The following is a 25,262-nucleotide window of genomic DNA, read 5'->3' as shown; positions in this document are numbered from 1 at the left end:
GAACTCGCAATCCTATCATTTACTCCTCTTGTTCCAATTCCAAGCCCAAGAAGCAAGCATCTAATTTTAATTTGGCTTCCCATCTGGTAGCCCTGCAGGGGGAGATTTGGCGGGGTAGAGAACAGAAGTGTCCAATCCTCTCAGCAATACACTTTTTCATTACAAATTAATACACTGGCATCCTAGTTTACAATTTGGCTCTCCATATACCTTGCCCACACAGTGTCGTGGCCAGACCCTCCTCTCCCTTTAGCAGTTAGTCTTCTTGTCTTAAGTTAATTTAATGGCATTTTGATTATAGATTTCAATCTCACAGACTGTGATTATGTTTGTGATTGAACTAGAGTCTGTGGATAAGTCCAGTTTTGCCAAAACAATCTGACTTGGGTTTGTGGAAAACTCATCAAAGTAATCTCAGCTATCTTAAGAGACAGCGTTGGAAACTTCACCTCATATAATTTCAGCTACTAGAATTTGAGGCAGCAAGTCAAGTTTCTTTTCCTCTCAGTGAAACTTCTAAACCTGATACACAGGCAAATATTTCATCTACACTATGCTAAGAAGTTGCTTCAGATAAAATCTCTGCTAAATCCTTTCTAATACAAGTGAAGGCCAATGTCTTCATTAATCTACTTTCTCATTAAAAATAACATTTTCAAGGCAGTTAACATTATTTTTAAGGGCTTGTTTTATAGACCTTTATCCTACATACATAACCCCAGTTATATTTTTCCTCCTCAAATTATTCATTCTTTTTTCTATTCCTCTGAATCACGCCTGCACGTATTTTATATATCTTACCTGAATTGCATTGTTCCTATATTAAGGTGAAACTAGAAACAGGATAACAGCAACGTTGAACTGATGGAAGAAAACAGTTCTTAAAAATATTGGTTATATATTTCCACAACATTCTCACCTCAGATCATTTTTTTTTAAATTTACATTTAGTCTATGTTACCTTAGATCTTTATCTCCCATCTTTCACCAAAGCCAACCCCTCCCATTGAATTTGTATCTGCTCTTGGTAAATTACTCTGGTTTCAGCTGTATGACATTATACTTCATTTTTCTTTTTTTCTGCCTCTGTCACTTTTAATCTTGGATTCACTTGTAGTTAATTTAGTGATTGACAGTCAACCTTTAGTTACCTACAGCCTGATTATTCTCCCCACATATGTTATTTTCAAATTTAATAGCAAACACATATTGCATATAAGTAATCTGATTTGTTTGCATTTCAAATAAGCTCTGTGTATTCTTATTTTCAAGAAGTCTGCCCCACATAGTATAGAAGTTCATCAGAGCTAAATGTCTCGCTTCAGGGACATTTTGAGTAGAAGAATTGTGCTTCAGTTGTTTCTTTTTGAAACCACGAGTGTGTGTTTGTGAGTGTGTGTGTGTTATTTATATATTTAAACCACACACACAGACACATCATGTTATGTTCCCACACAGAGACATAGGCACTGATACATCCTCCGTTGGGTGACTTCAGATATACGCAGGCATACACATTTCATTGTGCTTCACAGATCATATGCTTTATTATAAATTGAAGGCTTGTGGCAACCCTGCTTCGAGTAAGTCTATTGGCATCGATTTTTTTTGTTGTTGTTTGTTTTTTCAATGGCATGCTCTCACTTTGTGTCTCTCTGTCACACTCTGGTAATTCTTTCAATAGTTTAAATTTTTCATTATTATCACATCTGTTATGGTGATCTGTGATCAGTGATCTTTGACGTTACTATTGTCATTGTTTTGGAGTGCCATTAGAAGCGCCCATAGAAGATGACAAACTTAATTGATAATTATGTGAGTTCTGACTGCTCTACTGACCAGCTGATCCCTCATCTTTTGCCTTCTCCTCAGGCCTTCTTATTCCTTGAGACAAAATAATATTGAAATTAGGCCAGTTCATAACCATAAGATGGACTCTAAGTGTTCGAGTGAAAGAAAGTCCCACATCTCTCCATTTAAATCAAAAGCTAGACATCATTAAGCTTAGTGAGGAAGACATGTCGAAAGCCAAGATAGGCTGGAAGCTAACCCTTTTGCACCAAACAGCTAGCAAAGTTGTGAATGCAAAGAATAGGTTCTCAAAGGAAATTAAAAGTACTACTCCAGTGAACACAGGAAAGACAGAAAAGTGAAACAGCTTTATTGCTGATATGGAGAAAGTTTTAGTGGTCTGCATAGAACCAACCACAACATTCCCTTAAGCCATAGCCTAATCCAGATCAAGGCCCTAACTCTCTTCAATTATATGAAGGCTCAGAAAGGTGAGAAACTTGCAGAAGAAAAATTTGAAGCTACCAGAGGTTGGTTCATGAGATTTAGGAAAGAAGCCTTCTTCGTAATGTGAGAGTACAAAGTGAAACAGCAAATGCTGATATAGAAGCTACAGCAAGTTACCTAGAAGTTCTAGCTAAGGTAATTGATGAAGGTGGCTATACTAAACAACAGATTTTCAATCTAGATGAAACATCTTTCCATTGGAAGAGGATGACATCTAGGACATTCACAGCTAAAGAGGAAAAGTGAATGCCTGGCTTCAGACCTTCAAAGGACAGGCCCTTATTAGGGGCTAATGCAGCTGGTTACTTGAAGATGAAGCCAGCGCTCATTTACTTTTCCAAAAATCCTAGGATCCTTAAGAGTTCTGTTAACTCTACACTGCCTGTGCTCTAGAAATGGAACAACAAAGCTTGGAGGACAGCACATCTGTTTACAGCTTTTACAAGTTTACTGAATACTTTAAGCCCATTGAGACTTACTGCCCAGAAAAAAAAATAAATATTCCTTTCAAAATATTACTGCTCATTGACAATGCACCTGGTTAGGCAAGAGCCCTCATGGAGATGAACAAGATTAATGTTGTTTTCATGCCTGCTAATACAACATGAATTCTACTGCCCACGGACAAAGGAGTAATTTTGACTTTCAAGTTATATGATTTAAAAAATAGGCTGGGCGCGGTGGCTCATGCCTGTAATCCCAGCACTTTGGGAGGCCAAGATGGGCAGATCACCTGAGGTCAGGAGTTTGAGACCAGCATGGCAAACATGATAAAACCCCATCTCTAATAAAAATACAAACATTAGCTGAGCGTGGTGGCATGTGTCTGTAATCCCAGCTACTGAGGAGGCTGAGGCAGGAGAATTGCTTGAATCCAGGAGGCGGAGGATGCAGTGAGCAAAGATTGCGCCACTGTACTCCAGCCTGGGTGACAGAGTGAGACTCCGCCTTGAAAAAAGAAAAAAGAAAAAGAAATATGGGCCAGGCATGGTAGCTCACGTCTGTAATCCCAGCACTTTGGGAGGCCCAGGCGGGTGGATCACCTGAGGTCAGGCGTTTGAGATCAGCCTGGCCAACATGGTGAAACCCTGTCTCTACTAAAAATACAAAAATTAGTCGGGCGTGGTGACAGGCACCTGTAATCCTAGCTATTTGGGAGGCTGAGGCAGGAGAATCGCTTGATCCCGGGAGGTGGAGGTTGCAGCAGTGAGCCAAGATCACACCACTGCCCTCCAGCCTGGGCGACAGAGTGAGACTCAGTCTCAAAAAAAAAAAAGAAAAAAAAAGAAAGAAATATATTTTGCTAGGATATAGCTGCCATGGATAGTGATTTCTTTGATGGATCTGAGTAAACTACATTGAAAATCTCCTGGTAAGGATTCGCCATCCTAGAAGCCATTAAAAACATTCATGGGAGGAAATCAACATATTAGCAATAAAAGGAGTTTGAAAGAAGTTGATTCTAAACATCATGAGTGAGTTTGAGAGGTTCAAAACTTCAGTGGAGCAAGTCACTGCAAATGTAATAGAAATAGCAAAAGAATTAGCATTAGAAATGGAGTCCGAAGATGTAACTGACTTGCTGCAATCTCATGATAAAACTTTAATGGATGAGTTGTTTCTTATGGCTAAACAAAGAAAGTGGTTTATTCTCAGATTGGAAGGAAAAAGAATAAGAAATTGCTCAGGGATAGAAGGAGGAGACAAATCATTGCCATTGATTATCTTATAACTTCATTATCAGGTTTAAAACATATTTTTAGATATTGCTAACACCTATATTTAAACAATTATTTTAGAACATTCCAATGCCAAAAAAGTATATTACAAATTTTTACTATATTAATCTACCTTTTGGCCGTCTTTTATTAGTTTGGATAACATTTGTCTAGTTATTCCAAAATTCAAGTCATTTGTGAAAATCTATGAGACCTATGTAGCATAACCAGCATTTAGGAGGTACACACTTTTTCTCGGCTTTGGTTGATACCATTTCATTAAGATTTCTTATATTTACATTAGAACCTTATAAATTGTTCTCCCAGTTCTCTTTATGCAAATTTATAACTGTGATTAATAGAACAGAAACCTGTTTGTCCTCGTTTACATATTAAGCTTCTTTTGGTATACTTGAACATCTCATAATGTTGATCCTCTTAATTTTGCTGCCTTGATTACCTTACCATTTTGAGATTTTGAAATAAAAACAAAATAAAATGTTTGGTTTCTAGATAGGCTTAAATATCTGCCTTTTAAAGAGAAAGATTAATTGATTTTAACATTTGAGCCAACTAAAGTAACATGACTTTATAAAATTTATGAAATACTAAATACAGCCAACAGGCTGGCTGAACAGACCTGCAGAGTGGACTGTTTGTTCTAGTTACTGTTGCTGTCCCCCAGGGCCTTGCCTTCCTGCCCAGGACCTCCTTCCCCTCTGCTTATACACCCAGTGCCCTCCTTTCTTCTCCTCAGTGTGGTTCCTCCCCTAGTGCCTCTTCTTCTAGTCGGCTCTCCCTCCTACTTACAAAACCGAACTGAGGGTGATTTCATATTTTTGTTTGTTTGTTTTTGACAGGAAGCAAGTCCCGACCCTAATGGAGTAAGTCTCTATATCTCTGATAGTTGAATTTCATGTCTGTATCAGTGTCCTGCTCTTCATCCCCCCGGGTGCTGCCCACCCGGCTCTGCCAAGCTAGTGATTTCTGATCTTTCTCGTTTTAGCAGGATCTCGGAGAAATCTATCAAAAGCAAATGAATAAGGTAAGAATGAAACACTAGACGTGTCACTTGTGTTAGGCTTAGACATAAGAGTTTCTTCTAAAAAGATCAAAAAAAGAAGAAGAAGAAAGAAAGAAAACATCAACATTTCGTTTCCATATCTTATGTCTGAAAAGAAGGGGATAACCTTTTGCAGCATTTTTCTATTTCATCAATATACAATTCACACGTTCTATTTGAAATACCTTGATATTAAAAACATGAAAGTCAAATGCTCTGTAGAGAGAGAGGCATGTTTTTTTTCAATTCTTTCACATCAAATGTTTTTCAATATCATTTCAAACAAATTGTCACATAAACCATATTTTTTAATATACTTGTCAGGGCCAATAGTGGATATTGAAAAAACATAAAAAGGTAGGATTTTTCAGAAGGAAGTTTGTGCAGCTCTTATAAATGTCTCTTTTGGCCTACTGCTTAACAAAACTGTTTGGGTCTTTATTTTTAACTATGCTGGAAGCACATATTAATGTTTCAATAGAAGAAATTAAAAATTCCCCAGCTGATTAACTTATTAGGTTGCCTCATTCTCTTTCTTCCTTCCTTTCCCTCCCTTCCTTTCTTTCTCCTTCCTTTCTTCCCCCCCTTCCTTCCTTTCCAACTTCTTGGGGTAGAAAATATATAGAGTCCAGAGTCTAGAGGCACATAAACCTAGATTTTAATCTTGGTTTGGACTCTCAGCATGGTATTTACTGTTTTTCTTTGGGTGAATTAATTAACCCTTCTAAAGTTATGTTTCCTCAGATATAAAATGGAAATTCTGATACACAGCTCACAGAGATTTGGGGTGGAATGAGCCAATATATATAAAATACCCAGGTGAGACTTTAATAAATACTAATGCTATTTCCTCTCCATTTATATCATGATCTAATTTGGAGATAATTATTAAGCATTAGTTACCTAGATATATTGATGACAATATATCTTTAAGCCTGAATTTCAGGTCCAATACCAAGAGAGAAAAAAAAACCTGAGCATGTTTTTATAGAGATTTTAAGATATGGGATGAAGGTTATAATGGCTGTGGCATTCCTCGTCAGCTAACACTCTGCAACATTACTCACTGTCCTATAAAAACTATTTACCCAGCCACTGGTGTTGGTAAATTGTAAGCAAACAATAGGTAACAGAATCCAACTTCCATCAGTGTTACTAGTATTTCAGAGAAGTCTTATCATTCATTGGTGGGAAAATAATAGCTCGGGAAAGATACAGTCTCTGAAATAAAATTTATGGATTATTTTATTCATAGGCACTTCTGTAAGGATAAGTTTCTTCAACTGTATTTCTCTGAGCATCTTTAACATTACCTTTATGATGCATGGTAGTGGAACTTGATTCAATTGTAAGAGTTAGAAAACAAACATTGCAGAGGAATGTTGATGGCAAGAGAGGGCTACACTGCAGCTTTCCGAAGGTTGTAGAAAGAGGATGTTTGTATTTGGCTCAATGGAGATGCTTCCCTTTAGATAGAACTCTGAGAGAATGAGGAGTTAATGGACACATGCCACAGTCATTAAAATGTGGAATGAAGCCATCTCCAACTTTTCTGAAACAACACAGAGAAAAGGAGTCTTTGTCTTTTGACTTATCTCCCTGAGTTGATCTACTTGATTCTCTCAAATTGCCATTGTTCTAACTTTATTTGGCAATTTGACACTCAACCAAACTGTATCTTCATTAGAAATGAAAAGATAGGAGAATGGAAGATCCCTCCATACCTCTAATAGGTGGATCTCACCTGACTATGCTGACCTAGAGAGGCATATGTGATACAAATGAGGGAATAAATCATTGCTATTCTAGAAATAGATTTATCAGTAGTTCATTTTAAAAGTCATCTTTGTTGACTGTGATGGTCGGTTTTATCTGTCAACTTAGCTACAGGGTCCAGTTATTCAAAAAAACATTCTTCCAGGTGTTGCTGCATAGGCATTTTGTAAATGTAATTGCAGTTTAAGTAAAAGAGTATATTCTAGATAATCTGGATGGGGCTGATTCAATCAGTTGAAAGGCCTTAAGAATAGAGCTGAGACTTCCTTGAAAAAGAAATACCTCCTATGGACATCAGCTTCAGTTTGTGTCTGGCAGTTCCAGCCTTTCCTTCCTGACAGTGTGCCCCAGCTTCGGACTCGCCTTGACAGGCCCCGCTGTTGCATAAGCCAATTCCTTGCAATAAATCTCTAAATATATCTTCTACTTGTTCTGTTTCTCTGGTTGAACCTGAACTGATATTCCGGCTAATAGTACTCTGAGACCCTATTTTCTCCCATTCCTAAGCCTTCCTGATCTTTCCTCCAAATATAACCTCTTCAAACAGGGGAGGCAGAATTACCTAATGCAAAATACACATATCAAAATGTCTGGAAGTCATTATGAATTCTAAATTTATTCAGTCTTTTATCCATGATGGACATACTAGTAAGATTTTTTCAGTATTTGTAAGTCTTACACAAAATGATTTTATTGTCATTATAAAAAAATTCTTATTCTATATTTTAAGGCAAATACTATTTAAAAGTAAACAACTCAGAGGTTGGGGCACCGATCCCCTGTGCAGTAAAAATTGACCTATAACTTTGACTCCCCAAAAACTTAACTACCAATAGCCTACTGTTGACTGGAAACCTTACAGATAACATAAACAGCCAATTAACACACATTTTATATGTTATATATATTATATACTGTATCTTTACAATAAAGTAAGCTAGAGAAAAGAAAATGTTATTAAGAAAGTTAAAAAGAAGAGAACATACATTTACTAATCATGAAGCGTAAATGGGTCATTATAAAAATCTTCATCCTCGTATCTTCATGTTGAGTAGGCTGAGGAGGAGGAGGAAGAGGAGGGGTTGGTCTTGCTGTCTCAGAGGTGGTAGAGACAGAAGAAATCCACATGAAAGCAGACCCTCACAGTTTAAACTCGTGTTGTTGAAGGCTCAACTGTATTATTTTTACCCTCATTGTATTCTCATAGGACCTAGCTAAATAGTTTATACTCAATAAGTGTTTGCAGAATGAATAACTGAGCAATATCTTAATAATACTTTAGGTATTTCCAAGAGAAGTTTACAGTAAAACTCTGGTGCTTTTTTTCAGTATCTTGTTTAGGGGAGGTGTTTTCAAAAATAATTTACGACTAGGTTTATTAGGTGATGAATTAGGTTTATCTTCATTTTATGATGTAACTAAAGTGGACAATTTTAAGGAAAACATATGAACTGGGAAAAATTATGATTTAATGTCAGTAGAAAAGACTATCAGATTAACTTCATTCCAGTTTTGTTTCTGTGAAAGTATGTACAGATGGAAGCAAAAACTAGAGAGGAATATTCATAAAGATAAATAATAAAATTTTCAATACTTTTAAAAAATTTTCTCCTTAAAATTTGTTATATTATTTTATCCTTTACAAAGTTTAAAGTACATGTTGTTTTATCTATCCAATCTTTTTAGAAGACTTTTTATGATCATCCCTTTTTTATTTAGAATGGCAGAGTAAGTAGTATGGAATTTTGAAAAATAGTCCAAACATAGTCTTTTAATTTTCAGAATTGGATAATAGCCGTTTCTTCATTTTTACAATCTTTTATAAAATAATAAACTAAAATGCAAATTTTAAAAACTTGGCTTCATGGTCTTTTAATATATTGAAGTTTAACTAGTTTAAATGCAACTCTATAAACTCATACTTCTCATAAATTAGGACAAATCCGTTCATTAAGATATGATAATCTTCAAAGAAAATTCAGCTTTGGTGTAATTTCTAAGTTGCTCTCATTTTAATATATGATCTTTGTTTAAAAAAGATTAACAGCAGTGTGCTATCCTGTCTGAAAACTTAAGAAAACATATGGCCAGAAAACTACAAGGAGAAATAAACATAAAATCCATAATTCTCATGCGGGCTTTGCCTTTTCACTTTTCTTTATAATTATTCTAAACTAGAAGAAGTATTTATTTGAACATGGCTTTTCAGAATCAAAAGGCTAGAGTCCACCTTAACTAGAAAGACATGAGAAGGCAGATTTTCAAGCTCCACAGAGTGACTGGATAACCTCACAGAGTTTCCATTTCATCCTTATATTTGTTATTTTAAAGACTAAGCTACATAGGCACTCACAAAATCAAAGTCTCACCTCCAAGTTCAAGTCTGCCGCTTGAAAGGCACTAGTAGTAGCCTTCTAGTACAACTCAAGGTACCCTTAATAAATTTTACCTTAAGATTAATTTACTAATCAGAAATACTGGAACTGACCAAAGGTCACTTGGTAAATAGCATTTTTAATCATGCACACAAAAAAAGAAAATGACAAGAGAGAAAACGTTCTTTCATAGCGGTTGAAGAGATGAGGGTGCGTACGATTCCTGCTGAGATTAGTTCTATACTCACTTTGGTGGCCAAGCATTGACTTCTCCATGTTCACACTTTCTTCAGTGTGTCAGAAAGGTTTTTAATAGGATAGATATACATTTGAATCTCAGTTTTTCCACTTCCAGCAATGACGGCTGATATGGTTTGGCTGTGTCCGCACCTAAATCTCATCTTGAACTGTAGCTCCCACAATTCCCACATGTTGTGGGAGGGACCTGGTGGGAGGTAATTGAATCATGGGGGCAGGTCTTTCCTGTGCTACTCTCATGATAGTGAATAAGTCTCACAAGATCTGATGGTTTTATAAAGGGGAGTTTCTCTGAGCAGGCTCTCTTGTCTGCCGCCATGTCAGACATGTCTTTCACCTTCCGCCATGATTGTGAGGCCTCCTCAGCCATGTGGAACTGAGTCCATTAAAACTCTTTCTTTTGTAAATTGCCCAGTCTCACGTATGTCTTTATCAGCAGCATGAAAATGAACTAATGTGGTGGCCTTCAGTAAGTTTATTTCTCTGAGTCCTATTTTGCAAAACAGAGATAATAAAACCTACTTTGCATAACTTTGAGAGTTAAATGAGATAAATGTCTAGAATGGCATTGTTCAAGACATTTAATGAAAACTTCTGCCCTTGTCTTTAGCTCCCTTCTTGAAACAGGTGTTCTTGTTCTTTACCAAAGCAAATTCTACACTCTTCTTTCTCTCATGGGACCTATTATTCCTTTTCTGTCTTACATCTTTAATCTGAACCTCTCCAATGTCTCCTTCTCAGTTTATAAATTTACTTACAACTCCCTCATCCCTAAAAATATCAAACATTTTTAAACCCCTACTCTTGCTTTGTCATCTGATTAAGCAGCTTTTCTACATGTAGCCATCCTCTTAACATCAACCTTTTGAAAATTTTCCCCTGCTCTTTCTTTTCCCCATGCAGTCTTCAGTGGCTCAATCCACCAAACTCCACTGACATGAAACTCCAGCAGCCTCCCAACACATAATGACAGGGGATGGCTTCCTCTCTAGGATGTCTCACCACTGACCATACCTCAATTATCTTGTTTTTGCTTATTTTTTTACTTGCCTGTCTGTTTATTGTTAAATACCCATCTCCCTTAGCTTCCCAATTATAGGACTTTCCTAATCTGATTCTTTCTTCCTACTGTTCAATAACTTTTCAGTTCCTTTAGCTAGCTGCATCCTCTTCTTTAGTCCCTTTTAAAATTAGTGTTTTTCGAATTTATTCACTATCTAGGTAGATGTCTAGAAGCTGGGCATGATGGAAGATACTAAGATATGGCCCGTCGTCAAAGACCTTGTATTAATGTAAGAAAGAGACCATTAAAACACCAGAAAATAATGAAGAGCAAGAAAAGCCATGAATAGCCCATAATCAACTGCTAAGTGATAGAGGTTAGGCCCTACGTGAAACAGAAATTCAGAAAAAATGGCGATCACTGTGGGTAAGAATTGTAGAAAGTTTCATAAGGAAGCAAATAACTATAGTACCAGTATTTTTATTTTTTATTTTATTTTTTTTGCTTACCAGTTAATCTGTAAAAGAAGGGTGTCCTCTTATATTGAAATTGGCCTTTGAGTGGAGTCTCTATTTCTGACCCTTGTTAAAAAAAAAAAAAAAAAGTGAACTGGCCGGGCGCGGTGGCTCCCGCCTGTAATCCTAACACTTTGGGAGGCCAAGGCAGGCAGATTGCCTGAGCTCAGGAGTTCTAGACCAGCCTGGGCAACGTGATGAAACCCTGTCTCTACTAAAATAATAATAAAAAAAAAATTAGCTGGGCATGGCCGCGTGCACCTGTAGTCCCAGCTACTCGAGGCTGAGGCAGGAGAATCACTTGAACCTGGGAGGCTGAGGTTGCAGTGAGCCGAGATCATGCTACTGCACTCCAGCCTGGTGACAGAGTCAGATTCCGTCTCAAAAAAAAAAAAGTGAACAAAATAACATTCCATCCACAAATAAATAAACAAAATTAGTATTTTTCTTTTCTTCTGTGTTCTTTTCTTTCTCCTCCCACTACCTGTCTGAGTCATCTTAAGAAGGCATTACAACGATTCAAGAAGTCCACGTGATCTTTGCTCCTGAGTACATGGGAAGATTGTATTTTGTCCTTCTCTAAAGTTAGGCCCAGCAAAACATGTGACTTGCTTTGGTCCATAAAATGTGCATGCACACAACGTGTTACTTCCTTGCAGGAGTATTTAATTGTCTGTGCTTAAGTTTGCAGCCTGCTCCTCCCTTGCTTCAGTCATCATGCAGGTGCCATGAAACCAAGGCAGCCCAGGAAGCTGAAGCAATACAGAAGGCTTTGCATGAGGAAAAAAAAATGTTTGTTACATAACTGAGATTGGTCAGTCTTGACTATATGTTTTCTGACCTTTCAATATAAATACAAGAATGGAAAACATTAGGATTCTGATGATACTCTTTGTTGTTTCATTTTATTTTAGTTGCAGATTATGTTTAAGAAAATTTCAGGGAAGAAAAAATTTAATTCATTAATTTTTTGATGTCCATTAAAAGGATTTTATGCTGTGCCATCAGCCATCACAGATTACATAAAAACCTGAATTCCTAGTGCCGTCACTTTGCATGTTAAAGCTAAGTGACCACCAATTCTCAAGTTTTTTCTTAATAAACAAGGTAAGCCTTAGAACTGTTGGCCAGTTTTTCAAGTCAGAAACTTGAGTCACCCTTGAATTTTCTTCCTCCTGTATATGTAAGTAATCACAACTCCTGTTGATTCCACCATCTAAACTTAAAAACAACAACAACAACAACAACAAACTTTCTCTTGAGTCCCAGTGGGCCTCCCAGACATGCAGTCCCTGTGCACTCTGGTGACATGGTGCCGATAGACTCTTCACACCACCTCCGCTTCCTCCACTCCAGTCTCCATGGAACAGCCAGAACTTCCCTACTTGAATTCATTCTGTTTGCCATTCAAATAAATTCCTCAACATTATGCAGAGACTCTGAATTAATTTCCAGTTTCCTTTTTTCTGCCTCTCCCACCTTCAAATTCCCTACTCCAGCCATTCTGACCCCTCTCACTTCCTTCAAATTAGTGTCTCTTGATCTCCATCTCTGAATCATTGAACATGCTGACATCGCTAACCCAGAATCTTTCTCTCATTTTTTTCTTAGTTAACTCATATGAATCTTTCCCATATCAGCTTCTATGTCACACTTCTTGATACACAGGCAAAATTTAAAAATATTTGTTGACTTATTCTCCTATTCATTATTCCAGTTGAGGTTCTCATCAACTCCTACCCATATTGTTGAAATAGTTGCTTACTCTTCTCCCTGCAATCCCTCTGTCCCCTTCAATTACAGTGCCCATCACGCAGATGCTAGTTGTCTGGGCATGAAACATTACTTGATATAATTTTCTAATTTTACCCTTTAGTTATTACTATCCTCCTTGCTTGTCTCATTTAATTATATCACCCAATCTTAATACAGTGATTGGGTATAATAATTAAATAATCTTTTGATTAATACACTGATTAGTCGCAATAAATTTTATGTACTGAAAAATCTTTTATTGGAATTGAGTGATTTATCTATGTCGTCTTAAGAGTTAAATGCGGTAGCTTCTTATAATGCACAGCATAACTTGAAATTCATTTGCTTGATAACTGCACCAAAGTTTAGAATTTCTTGCTAAAAATAGATTGTATGTTACAATGCCAGAGTCATGTTTTCTTGTCTTTTCAAAGCCACTAAATCACAGTTTAGTATCATCAAGTATACTGAATTTTACACAGCTCACTTTATAGGCAAAAACTGTAAGCATAATTCAATTTCAATAGATACAAAATCTAATAGTAAACTATCCAAAAGTATATGTAATTTATATTGCTTCTTTCAACAAAAGAAGCAGTAAAAAGTATCGTTCATGAGAACTAGACAACACTGAAAAATTAAAAGATGAAAAACACTGGAAACCAACAAAACAGGGCTAAATATAGCCAGAAAAATAGGGAAGATAACTTTATAGCTCTACAATTAAATAAATCTTTATATATGTAGGGAATCAATACTTCAGCAAAAAAAAATCTTAATTAGAAAGTGTAATATGATTTGTAAAATGAATATATAACTACAATATATATAAGACGCACAAATAAACATTTTAATGGCAGCATAATAGTTCTTGTCCAAATACAGAGAAACATTTTGGTTATCTAAAAGTATTAGTATTGTTGACTAAGACTACTCAAGTAGGATCTAATGGAACTCCCTCAGTGCTTGATTTATCTAATTCAAGATTTGTTTTGTTTTGCTTGTTTGTTTTGCGACAGAGTCTCGCTCTATCGCCCAGGTTGGAGTGCAGTGGTATGATACCAGCTCACTGCAACCTCTGCCTCCTGAGTTCAAGTGATTTTCCTGTGTCAGCCTCTCAAGTAGATGGGATTATAGGTGCATGCCACCACACCCAGCTAATTTTTTTTGTATTTTTAGTAGAGACGAGTTTTCACCATGTTGGCCAGGCTGGTCTTGAACCCTGACTTCAAGTGATCCACCTGCTTTGGCCTCCCAAAGTGCTGGAATTACAGGCCTGAACCACCACACCCGGCCAAATTCAAGTTCTTTTGGTACTCATTTGAGAAGTAGATTTCATTGTTCACTAATTTAGCCCTTCATAATTTCAGGTAATATTACATTTACAAATCTGGGGATATAAATGTAAATCATGTAGACATCCATTTGGATGACCACTAATGATTTTTCTGTGTTTGGGTAGAACTAATTTGGTGATTCCCAAATTGGTATGCCTCATTCTAAGCAGGCTTTTCTACATAAAATAAAATAACTTTTTATTTTTCCATTTCTATGTCTTTTGTAAAGCTGAGGACAACTGATGTAATAGTTACATTGCGAGAATAGACGTGGCCGTAAATGCTGGCAAAATCATTATTTTTAATTGGTTTCCATTTTTAAGTTTTGTAGTAATAAAAGAGAGCACATTACAAGGCATGTGTTACTATCCTTGTAAAAATTGTAAGAAACTAATAATGGGTAATTTTACATTTGCTAGCTAATGGTGCGGTACAAACAAATATTTATCAAAATAAAAATGAGGTCCATATGCATATCAACTCTTTATCATAAGTATCATTAGAAACTATAGAGCCCCAAATGAACTCTTGAGGGTAAAGCTCTTAAAATAAAAAATAACACTTTAAGTGCATAGCTATTACAAACTCATTTGATATTCATTTTAATTGCAATGACTGTAATGAATATACTTTGTATTTGAACAGATGTCACAAATACTACTACAGAAGTTCTAATATAATTCAGTCTTAGTTAAGAATAAGTAAATGGATATTTAAAATTGAATGTTACCATGAAGGAGGAAAAAAAAAACCAATTACAGTAAACATTCACTTCTTTAAAAAAACAAATTAAAGATTTTTATTAAATTGTGTTCTTTCTTGTTTTGACATATATAAAATATAATAATACAAATAACTTGCTGTCTCAACCACTCCTTTTCCTTGCATCAGCTATTCTGCAGATTAGTAGGCCTAGAAAATGAAAATTGGGAGTGTAAAAAATGACTCAGAGGGGTAAGCTGAAATCCACTTTACAATATTTAGAGACTGGTATATCAAAAGGATTTAAAAATTTTATTATGCCAATTTGTTTTAGCTGAAGGAGGTAACTATGTATGCCATTTTATTTCAATGGGTCAGACAAGCCCTAATATTCCCATTAATCTTCTCCCACATGAAGGACTAACACCTTAAATTCCAACATGAGAAACCTTCATGCCATAAATTAAAGAGAGTGTTTCTTGGTGTGTGGCTCAGAGAATTACCCACGGATATTTGTTAAAAGCAAATATTCTGGGGCCCCAACCAAGCTCTATCAAAGCCTGGGAGTAAGGCCATTGAATCCACATTTTGACAAGCAACCTAAAAATTTTGATGCACACTCCTGCCTAAAACAACTGCCCCAAGGTTGGGTGAGGTAACACTTAAAGCTATATATTATTCATTTCATTTGAATCAGCAAACATTTGTTAAGTACAAATCCTATGTGAACCAAAGATTTGATATATATATATAGAATGTCCAAACAGGCAAGAAGCTTATGAGAAACTGATTTTTAAAGTATGACTTATTATATACAATAATAATCTACAAATGACGGGAAACCCAGTGTCTGGATGTCTAGAAATACAAAGAAAATGGTATATTTACTGTTCAGATTAAAAGTTTACTCTTGATTGCAATTTAGCAGTTTTTCTCATGGAAGGGGTATCTAGAGGTTAAAGAAAAATGTCTTCATCTCATTATTAGAAAATGCAACTAACATAGTGCTTAATAACAAGTTTATCTCATTTTTCCTGATGTTTTGTACATTTTATGTTCTGTAAAGGAGGGTGGTTATGTGTGTGAGGCTTCATGGTGGCTGAGGGGAAGAGACAAGGAATATCAATGAGGGGGAACGAAAGATGCTGAACTGCAACACCAGGAGCACTAAAGGTAAACTATTTTCCCACCTCTAGTCTAATTCTCCTGGTACCTCAACTGTAACTTGAACATATTTGGAAGCCACACTGTGTTTTTTAATTACCAGAGCAAAATACAAAAACTGAAAGCTGACTTTGGAGTTTAATCCAAGAAAGAAAGAAAATAAAGAACATAAAGCTGAGAGCACCAAGGTTCTTTTGCTGGTCAGGAATTTGTCCCCACCTCCACCCCTACCCCAGGACTGAAGACTAATTAACTGGAATCTGTGAAAAGGGCTTCAATAAGGAGCATCCGCTCATGAAACAGTGAAGACAAGCTGATGAGGTTCATTGATGGCTCTTATTGCCCTTGGTCTCCTACATACAGTCTTTGACTTTTCCTAGCACTGGAAACAGGATCCAGTTAAAACACACACACACACACACACACACACACACACACACACACACACACACCCCTGTGATAAGTGAAAGTGAACAGAAAAAAGAGTTGTGTTGGTTCTCAGCATGGTCTCTAACAAGGAATATCAGCATCACTTGGGACCCCATTGTATTCATCTGCTCAGGCTTCCGTAACAAAATACCATAGATTGAATGGCTTCAATGACAGAAATTTATTTTCTCACAGTTCTGGAGGCTGGGAAGTGAAAGATCAAGGTTTTGGCTGATTCTGTTTCTGGTGAGGGCTCTCTTCCTGGCTTACAGGTGGCTGCCTTTTTGCTATGCCCTCACATGACAGAGAGAAAGACTTCTTTCTCTCTGTTTCTTCTCCTGAGGCCACCAATCCTATTGGACTAGGACCCCACCATTATGACCTACCTCATTTAATCTTAATTACTTACTAAAAGCCAAATCTCCAAATATAGTCACATTGGGGGTTAAGGCTTTAACATAGGAATCTGGGGGGAACATAATTCAGTCCATAGCACTCATCATAAATGCAAATTCTCCAGCACCACCTGAGACCTACTGAATCAGAAACTCAGGAAATGGGGCCCAGGAAACAAGGTTTTATTATCTCACCAGGTATTGTAATGCCCACTAAAATCTGAGAAGTACTGGCCCTCAGGATGAAGTCCCAACTCCACCACAGCACAGCATTTACTTTCCTTCCCAGTTTACTCCCACCCTTCTTTTCCAACCTTATTTCTTAGAGGATACTCTGTCTATAATCCTAGCACAAGGCTTTGCACATAGAAAGCACTCGCATTTTCACAATATTGTGTACTATCGTTATAGGAGTTATTGAGAAATTATTAAGAAATTATTTTAGACAGATAAAGGGGAAAAGGGGTCCTGGGAAAGTTTTTGTTTCTTTTAAAGCAGCTCCAAAAATGTTTCTTGTCTAGCAGGAAAGCCCTGGCTGTTCGAGCCAGGACGGCAAGCTTTGATGTGCAAATACCAGCCATTAGAAACTGGGTCCACCCAAACATGGCGATTCCTGCCCTGTTCTTCCTTGCCCTCACATGTGCCTGGCAACATGGCCGCACCTACATATCTCCATGTGGGTAGAGCATCATGGCATCGTGCCTTTGCATATTAAAAGGCTAGGGTGGCTAGGGTGGGAGGGCCGGTTTTTCCCCCTGGGCTACATGAATAACATGCCTGGTCAAACCAATTCCCTGAGCCCTATGCATGTCAGGTACCACCTCCTCCATCCTCCTCATATAAGCAGCCACTTTACCACCACACACGGGGTTTTCTCATTGGAATCCCTCTCTCTCTCTGTCTCCGTATGGGGGAGCAGTTTTTCTCTTCCTTCCTTCTTTCTTGCCTATTAAACTCTCCTCTCCTTAAAACCACTCCACGTATGTCCATGTCGTTTTATCCAATTCTGCGTGAGATTAAGAACTCCGGTGTTCCTTTAGTCATCGGAGCCGTATCACTGTTTGCTTATAACTCTTCTCTGTAAACTGCTCCCTATAACATTGCTTTCAATTCATTGCTGTTTTGGGGCATCCAACAGCCCATTGGTCTCTGACATAGCACAAAGCTGCTTAACACGATTTAAAAAAATCAATATACTACTTGCTACTTATCATGTCCTTAAGTGTATCAAGTCTTATAAGTACTTAGTATATTACCTTATGAAATCCTCCCAATCACCCTGAAGTAGGCATTATAATTTCTGCTTGACAGAAAAAGACACTGGAAACTGAGGCTTAATATCAAGAGGTCTATTGCACAACATGGTGACTACAGTTAATAGCAATGTATTTATTATATCTCGAAAATTGCTAAGCATAGATTTTAAGTATTTGCTTCACAAAAAATAATAAATGTATGAGGCAAGGCATATGTTAGTTTGATTTAGCCATTGCACTATATATATATATATATCTCATAACACATTACACATGATAGACATATACAATTTTGTCAATTAAGGCAAAATTTTAAAAAGAGATCAACTAACTCGCCCAAAGTCACATACTTGGGAAGTGGTAAGGTTGGAAGTTATGAACTCATGTTTCTTTGACTTATTTCCACCGTGTTTTACTACAGACACAGAGATGCAGTTTTCTGACAATGTCTCGAATTTACTGCCAAGACTCCCAGAGCATATGGGACTCGTTGCAATAAAGTTATTTCCAGTATATCTTTTGGAATCTCTCTATTCTCTACACCCCTGACACAGTCTTGCACCACATATGTGTGTTTGCATGTGCACACTCACACACACACTAGCACATTGCTAAAAGTTGGCCATCACGAAAACAAAAAAATCAGGCTAGACTTCTTGAGACAAACAGGTACTGTGAAGCGACTACTGGGAAGAAAGAGCTCTAAATTCTATCGCTATTCGATATCCTATTCGGCTGTAGACAATTTTTAGAATGCTTTCATCTTTACAATAAAGACACCCGAAGCTCTCGAAGGGAATTGCTTGAATGTTCAAGGAGCTCCGATAAACTTTGTCCCACAGCCACTACTGACAATTAAGCACTAGAAACATATATGCACATAAAATTTAAAAATCTCTAAGTTTAAAACAATGGACTATTTTTTCCTCAAAAGCATTCTTTCTTAGCTTCATTCCACAGAAAACAAGCCAAATGATTTTATTTTACTTATTTACAGCTTCCTTCCTACTGAAGACTGGACTATAAGATAATGAACCACACCTGTTGGATTGTTTAGGTCATTCCAAGCACCAGCTGAGATAGTAATTAAAAGTAACATTCCATTCTCAGCCTACCTGGGGTGTTCAACAACCTTGACATCTTGCAGAAATAGGAGACATACTGCTCGCAGTACTCGGCACTGTCAGTGATGGCACTTATCTGGTCCATGGAGGCGCTGTAAACGAGCTGTGTCACAGAGTATTTTTCTGGGTTGTAGCCGACCACAGTCGTCTGCATCTGCAAGTCATGAGACACTATGGTCCACACTTTGTCCTCTGTGGGGAGAAAAACAACCAGGACCCTGGATCATTAGTATGCAAATGCTTCTCCAAATGTCAGAAAATAATTGAGCCACACTTAAATGGTCTTTTTACTGAGCTGGTGTAGAACAGTGTTGAGGAGAGCAGTCCTTAAAACCCCCTGCTCTTTGCTCATCCGTAAGTTCTGCTTATGAGGACAAAGTAAGAAAGTAATATTTTTATTGAAAACAAACGCAAGATACCTCCTGAAAACAAGGCAAAAAAAAGAAAAAAAAAGCTTTTGTATCTGGTTGTATCTCTAACATCTGCAGCATTGAATATCAGGCTCATTATGTCCCAACTTCTTCCTGACTTTGTCACCATCATTCCTCTGGTGGAACTGGATTTTCTCTTCCCTAAATGAACTATGCTCTCTTTCAAGCCTCTGAGTCTTCCTACATGGTGTTTGCTCTAATCAGAATATGTATCCTCACCTTGTCAACAAATATTCTTTTCACCCTGACCTTTTAGGCAAAATTAGACACTGCATTCTCTGCTATTGAAATGTTCTATACATGTGGAATAAAGCAAGTGACTAATTATCTTGGTGATTTTGACCCTGAAAATTTCAGTGCGAGAAAAGAAGCAGATATAAAATAGATAAGGTTAAATAAAAGCTCCATATACTTTTAAATTTTAGTTAGAAGCATCACTAAGAACCTAAGATAATGTTATCTAATTTTAAATGTGGCATATGTCTTGCCTCTGTGCACTGAAAAAGCTCCTACACAAGGACTAACCTCGTGCACCAGACTGTCATCACTAAATACCATTTCCTCTAAGACAAAACTAGGATCCCTGGAGAAATGATGGCTTCTACGGCTGGAAATGTGCAAGATGAAAGATGAGCCGGGAACATATCCCAGTAGAAAAAAAAGAAGCAATTAGAGACTGAAGGCAGTTCAAAAACACCCAGGGCCAAAGATGGGCCAATCTGAACATCAACAAGAATATTCTGCAATGGATTAAGGCATATCAAACATATTTAAATCCTTAATTTTATTAAAATTGTTAAAAATGTTTAATTTTGGAAGATGCTAGGTAACCAACTCATTATTTTGAATATTGGTGAATGAAGAGAAGGATCAAGCCTTTGGCCTTTCTTTGTTATAGGAACCTTAATGAAATCAAATATTGTCTTTATGGAAATATTTCAGCTCAAAGAAGAAGAATAAATGATAGGATTAGAGTATCATCATTTCCTAACTTCTGACAAATTTAGTAGGATCTAAGCAATGATTATCAATGGCTGCTAATATAACTACAAGTGAAACCAGACACGATGCACCTTTGGATGAAAATACACAATCAATGTTACGTGTAATGTAGTATCGATAAAAATCAAGCATGAATTTGACCAAGTTTATAGACCTAACTGTGGATTTCCAGAATTTATAAGGGAGAGAGGAACATATTAAATAGCACACAGGGAAATACTCCATGAAATCCATGCCCATGGGAAACTCTATAGACCAATATAGTTTTATCAACTGATAAATTGCAAAGGAAGGGGGTAGAGAGGAAAGAAGTGGTGAGAGAGAGAGAGAGCGCAAGAGAGAGCGTGCTATAGATTAAAAGGGACTTATTGAACTTCTGCCTCATTTGGTCTTATTTTGGTAAATGGCAACTCCAGTCTTTCAGGTGCTCAGGACAAAACCCAGGAGCACCTCTCTTTCTTCTGCAGAAGAAAACACCTCTCTTTCTTCTGCATTCATCATCCAGCCTGCCAATGAATCCTGTCTGCTCTAACTTCAGTGTATTTCCAAAATTTGAACACACCTCCTGCCAACCCCCCATCACTACTAGGGTCAAAGTCATCCTGATTCCTAACCAGTCTGCTGCTTTCCACCCTTGCCTCCTCACATCTACACTCAACACTGGAGTCAGCGTGAGGTTTTTCAAATATAAGTGAGATTCTGATACTCTGCTCAAAGCCTTCAATGGCAGCAGGTCTTGTTCCAGCAAAAGTCAAGTCCTTAAAACAGCTGAAGTCCCTCTGTGATCTGGCTCCTCCCGCCTCTATGCCCTCACATGCCAATCCTCCCTCCTTGCTCATTTGGCACCAGCCACATGGACCTTTCATTCCTCAAACACATCAGCAGGGTCCCTCCTTAGTGCCTCTGCACCTGCTGCTTCCTTTGTCTTTCCTCGGCACCCTCAGGACCCACTCCTTCTTCTCTTCCAGCTCCAGCCTCTCCTTTCCCATTCTACAGCTGCTCTCTGCCTCCCCCGCCTGCTTTAATTTTCTCCCTAGCGTTCATCTCCCCTTTACTTGCGCACGTTTTATTTTTTTAAAGTCTGTCTCCCCACATTAAAGTCTGTTAAGAAAGCAGAGATTGCACAATAATTGGCACATATAGGGCTTCAAAAAATATTGGTTGAGTAGAAAAAGGAATTAACAAAAGTTAAACACCACATATTCTCACTCATGAGTGGGAGTTAAACAATGAGAACACATGGACACCGAAAGAAGAACATCACACACCAGGGCCTGTTGGGGGGTAGGGGAAAAGGGAAGGGAGAGCATTAGGACAAATACCTAATGCATGCGGGACTTAGAACCTAGGTGACGGGTTGATAGGTATAGCAAAGCACCATGGCACATGTATACCTATGTAACAAACCTGCACGTTCTGCACATGTATCCGAGAACTTAAAGTAAAATAAAAAAATAAAAACAAAAAAGTAAAAGTTAAATAGATCCAAGCTACTCAATCTAGGAACAGTTTGAAGTCATTTTGGTCCCAGTTCTGGCTTGGCCAGGACTATCCTGTGAGACTCTAGACAAGTGACTTCATCTTCTAGGCTCTAAATCCCTTTCATCTATAACAACATCCCTCCCTACTAGAGCACTTTCCAGTTTGCTCTTCTTGAATCAATTAGAAAAGTTCAGTTACAATGTCCCCCATAGTAATATATTTTCTGTAGAATAAATATATTCCAGTTTTACCTTTAGGCTCTTTGTAACTGCCTTCCTTTAGTTCCTCTGATAAGCAAAGAAGCCACACCATATGTTAGTAATTCTGTCACTTTCTGACATGATTCTGACAATAAACTGTTTGTCATTTGTGTCCAGACCTGCAGATTTACCTTCACCTAATTAAAGACACATTAATTAAATTAGGTTGGTTTTTATCTTTTCTGTTGCAATCAGCCTCTGGCATAAAACTTTCAAGTGTCTGACACTGCTTCCATTTTTTATTTTTTTCTCACAAATCTCTATCAAGAGCCTTGTCCTGCAGCAATACTCCAAATCTTTCTTTGACTCATCATGGAATAGCATTCTAACCTGATGTCTTCTTTAAAGGGTCATAAACGTCTTTTCAATATAATGGTCATAAAGGCAAGCATTAATTTGAGCAAATAAAACCAAATGATCACCCATTTACAGTCTCTATCTTACACAACTTCAATAACTTTAAAAATATTACCTATTTACTGAAATTGAAGAGTCTCTACTGATGTGTTCCTAGTGACTTCTCAGCCCTAAACTCTACTTCTGCCCCTCTCACCACAAACATTTCTCTATCAAACCCCTATGCATTATCTGTTATATGTTTGTTTTGTAACACACCCATCCATTAAACAAATATTATTGAGTGCTTACAATATGACAGATACAGATCTAGGGAATGTATCTAGGGAAACCACAGTGCAATAAGCATTTGTACATTTTTGGAGCTTGGGCTGGGTGTGGTGGCTCATGCCTGTAATCCCAGCACTTTGGGAAGCTGAGGTAGGAGGATCACTTGAGCCCAGGAATTCAAGACCAGCCTGGGCAACACAGCAAGACCCTGTCTCAAAGTTATTTTAAAAATTCAATAAAATTAAAAAAAAATTTGGAGCTTATATTCTTCCATTCTAGTGGGGGAAAAACAGATCATGAGCAAAATAATTAAAATTAAGCATCTCTCTCTCTCTCTCTCTCTGCTCTACCTTCAGTGTATTTCCAAAATTTGAACACACCTCCTGCCAACCCACCACCACTACTAGGGTCAAAGCCATCCTGATTCCTAACCAGTCTGCTGCTTTCCACCCTTGCCTCCTCACATCTACACTCAACACGGGAGTCAGGGTGAGGTTTTTCAAATATAAGTGAGATTCTGATACTCTGCTCAAAGCCTTCAATGGCAGCGGGTCTTGTTCCAGCAAAAGTCAAGTCCTTAAAACAGCTGAAGTCCCTCTGTGATCTGGCTCCTCCTGCCTCTACGCCCTCCACTATATATAGTTTGCCAGTGATAATGGCAGGGGGAAAAGCTAAATCAAGGAAGGGAAGTATAGACCCTGTGAATGGGGAGTGCCTTTTCAAATACAGCAAAATCTGCAAAAGGCTTCACTGAGAAAATGACTTTTGAATGTATAAGGTAGTTATCCAGCAAGCCATGTGAATGCCTGGGGAAAATATTCCAGACAGAAGAAATACAAATGCAAATGTTCTAATTCTGGAATTCTCCTGGCATCATTCAGGTATACAAAGAGGTCACTGAGTGACAGAAGGAAGAATAGGAAGAAGTGGGAGTTAAAGATGGATGGGCATGGGACGAGCATGACCAGCAGTCTGCTGTGTCATAGTAAGAGATTTGGCTTGTAGTCAAAGGAAAACAAACAGCTGTTGGCATTGGAGGATTTTGAGCAGAAAAGTAGCATGCTTTAACTTATTTATTGATATACTATTCTTCAATAAAATTATATTTTGGAAAGATTTGAAAAGAAATACACATGCACATATGCATGTATTTTATAAAGTAATTAAAATTTTTTTATAACGTCTTGTCTTTTTTTTTCTGGGAAAGCAAAATTTTTAAATTTTTATTTCATTTCAGTATTTTTGGGGGGTACAGGTGGTTTTTGGTTACATAGTTAAGTTCTTTAGTGGTGTTTTCTGAGATTTTGGTGCACCCATCACCTGAGCAGTGTACACTGTACCCAATATGTAGTCTTTTATCCCTCACCCCATCCCTTCCCCCAAAGTCCATTATATCATTCTTATGCTTTCATGTCTTCATAGATTAGCTCCCACTTACAGGTGAGAACATACAATATTTGGTTTTCCATTGCTGAGTTACTTTACTTAGAATAATAGTCTCCAACTCCATCCAGGTTGCTGCCAATGCCATTATTTCATTCTCTTTATGATGAGTAGCATTCCATAGTGTATATATACCACATTCTCTTTATCCACTCATTGGTTGATGGACTTTTAGGCTGGTTCCATATTGTTGCAATTGCAAATACTGTTGCTGTAAAAATGTGTGTGCAAGTATCTTTTTCATATAATGACTTCTTTTCCTCTGGGTAGATACCCAGTAGTAGGATTGCTGGATCAAATGGTAGCTCTACTTTTAGTTCTTTAGGGAATCTCCATACTGTTTTCCATAAGTGGTTCTACTAGTTTATATTCCCACCAGCAGTGTAAAAGTGTTCCCTTTTCACCACATCCACGCCATCTGTTATTTTTTGATTTTTTAATGATGGCCATTCTTGCAGGAGTAAGGTAGTGTATTAGTCCATGCTCATGTTGCTATGAAGAAATACCCAAGACTGGGTAATTTATGAAGGAAAGAAGTTTAATTGACTCACATTTCCACATTGCTGGGGAGGCCTCAGGAAACTTACAATCATGGCAGAAGGCACCTCTTCACAGGGTGGCAGGAGAGAGAATGAGAGTTGAGCCAAGGAGGAAAAGTTCCCTATAAAACCATCAGATCTTGTGAGAACTAACTTATTATCACAACAACAAGATGTGGGGAAACTGCCTCCATGATTCAATTAACTCCATCTGGTCCTCCCATAGGATTACAGGACCTATAATTCAGGATGAGATTTGGGTGGGGACATAGCCAAAGCATACCATTCTGCTCCTGGCCCCTCCCAAATC

The 25,262-nt window shown here is 37.5% G+C and overlaps 1 protein-coding gene across 2 annotated transcripts in view; it reads right to left on the bottom strand.

Moving 5' to 3' along the window:
- CNTNAP2 (contactin associated protein like 2) overlaps window positions 1-25,262 on the bottom strand; it is a 2,305,108-nt gene that overhangs the window by 771,396 nt on the left and 1,508,450 nt on the right. For both annotated transcript variants that reach the window (XM_030826021.1, XM_030826023.1), the window contains one exon: window positions 19,160-19,360. In XM_030826021.1, the coding sequence (XP_030681881.1) occupies window positions 19,160-19,360 (201 nt within the window). The remainder of the gene's footprint in view (window positions 1-19,159; window positions 19,361-25,262) is intronic.

Source organism: Nomascus leucogenys, chromosome 13 (assembly GCF_006542625.1).
Source record: "Nomascus leucogenys isolate Asia chromosome 13, Asia_NLE_v1, whole genome shotgun sequence".
Taxonomy (NCBI): domain Eukaryota; kingdom Metazoa; phylum Chordata; class Mammalia; order Primates; family Hylobatidae; genus Nomascus; species Nomascus leucogenys.
The sequence above is the reverse complement of the archived record's forward strand: the minus strand, read 5'-3'. Positions and strand labels throughout refer to the sequence as shown.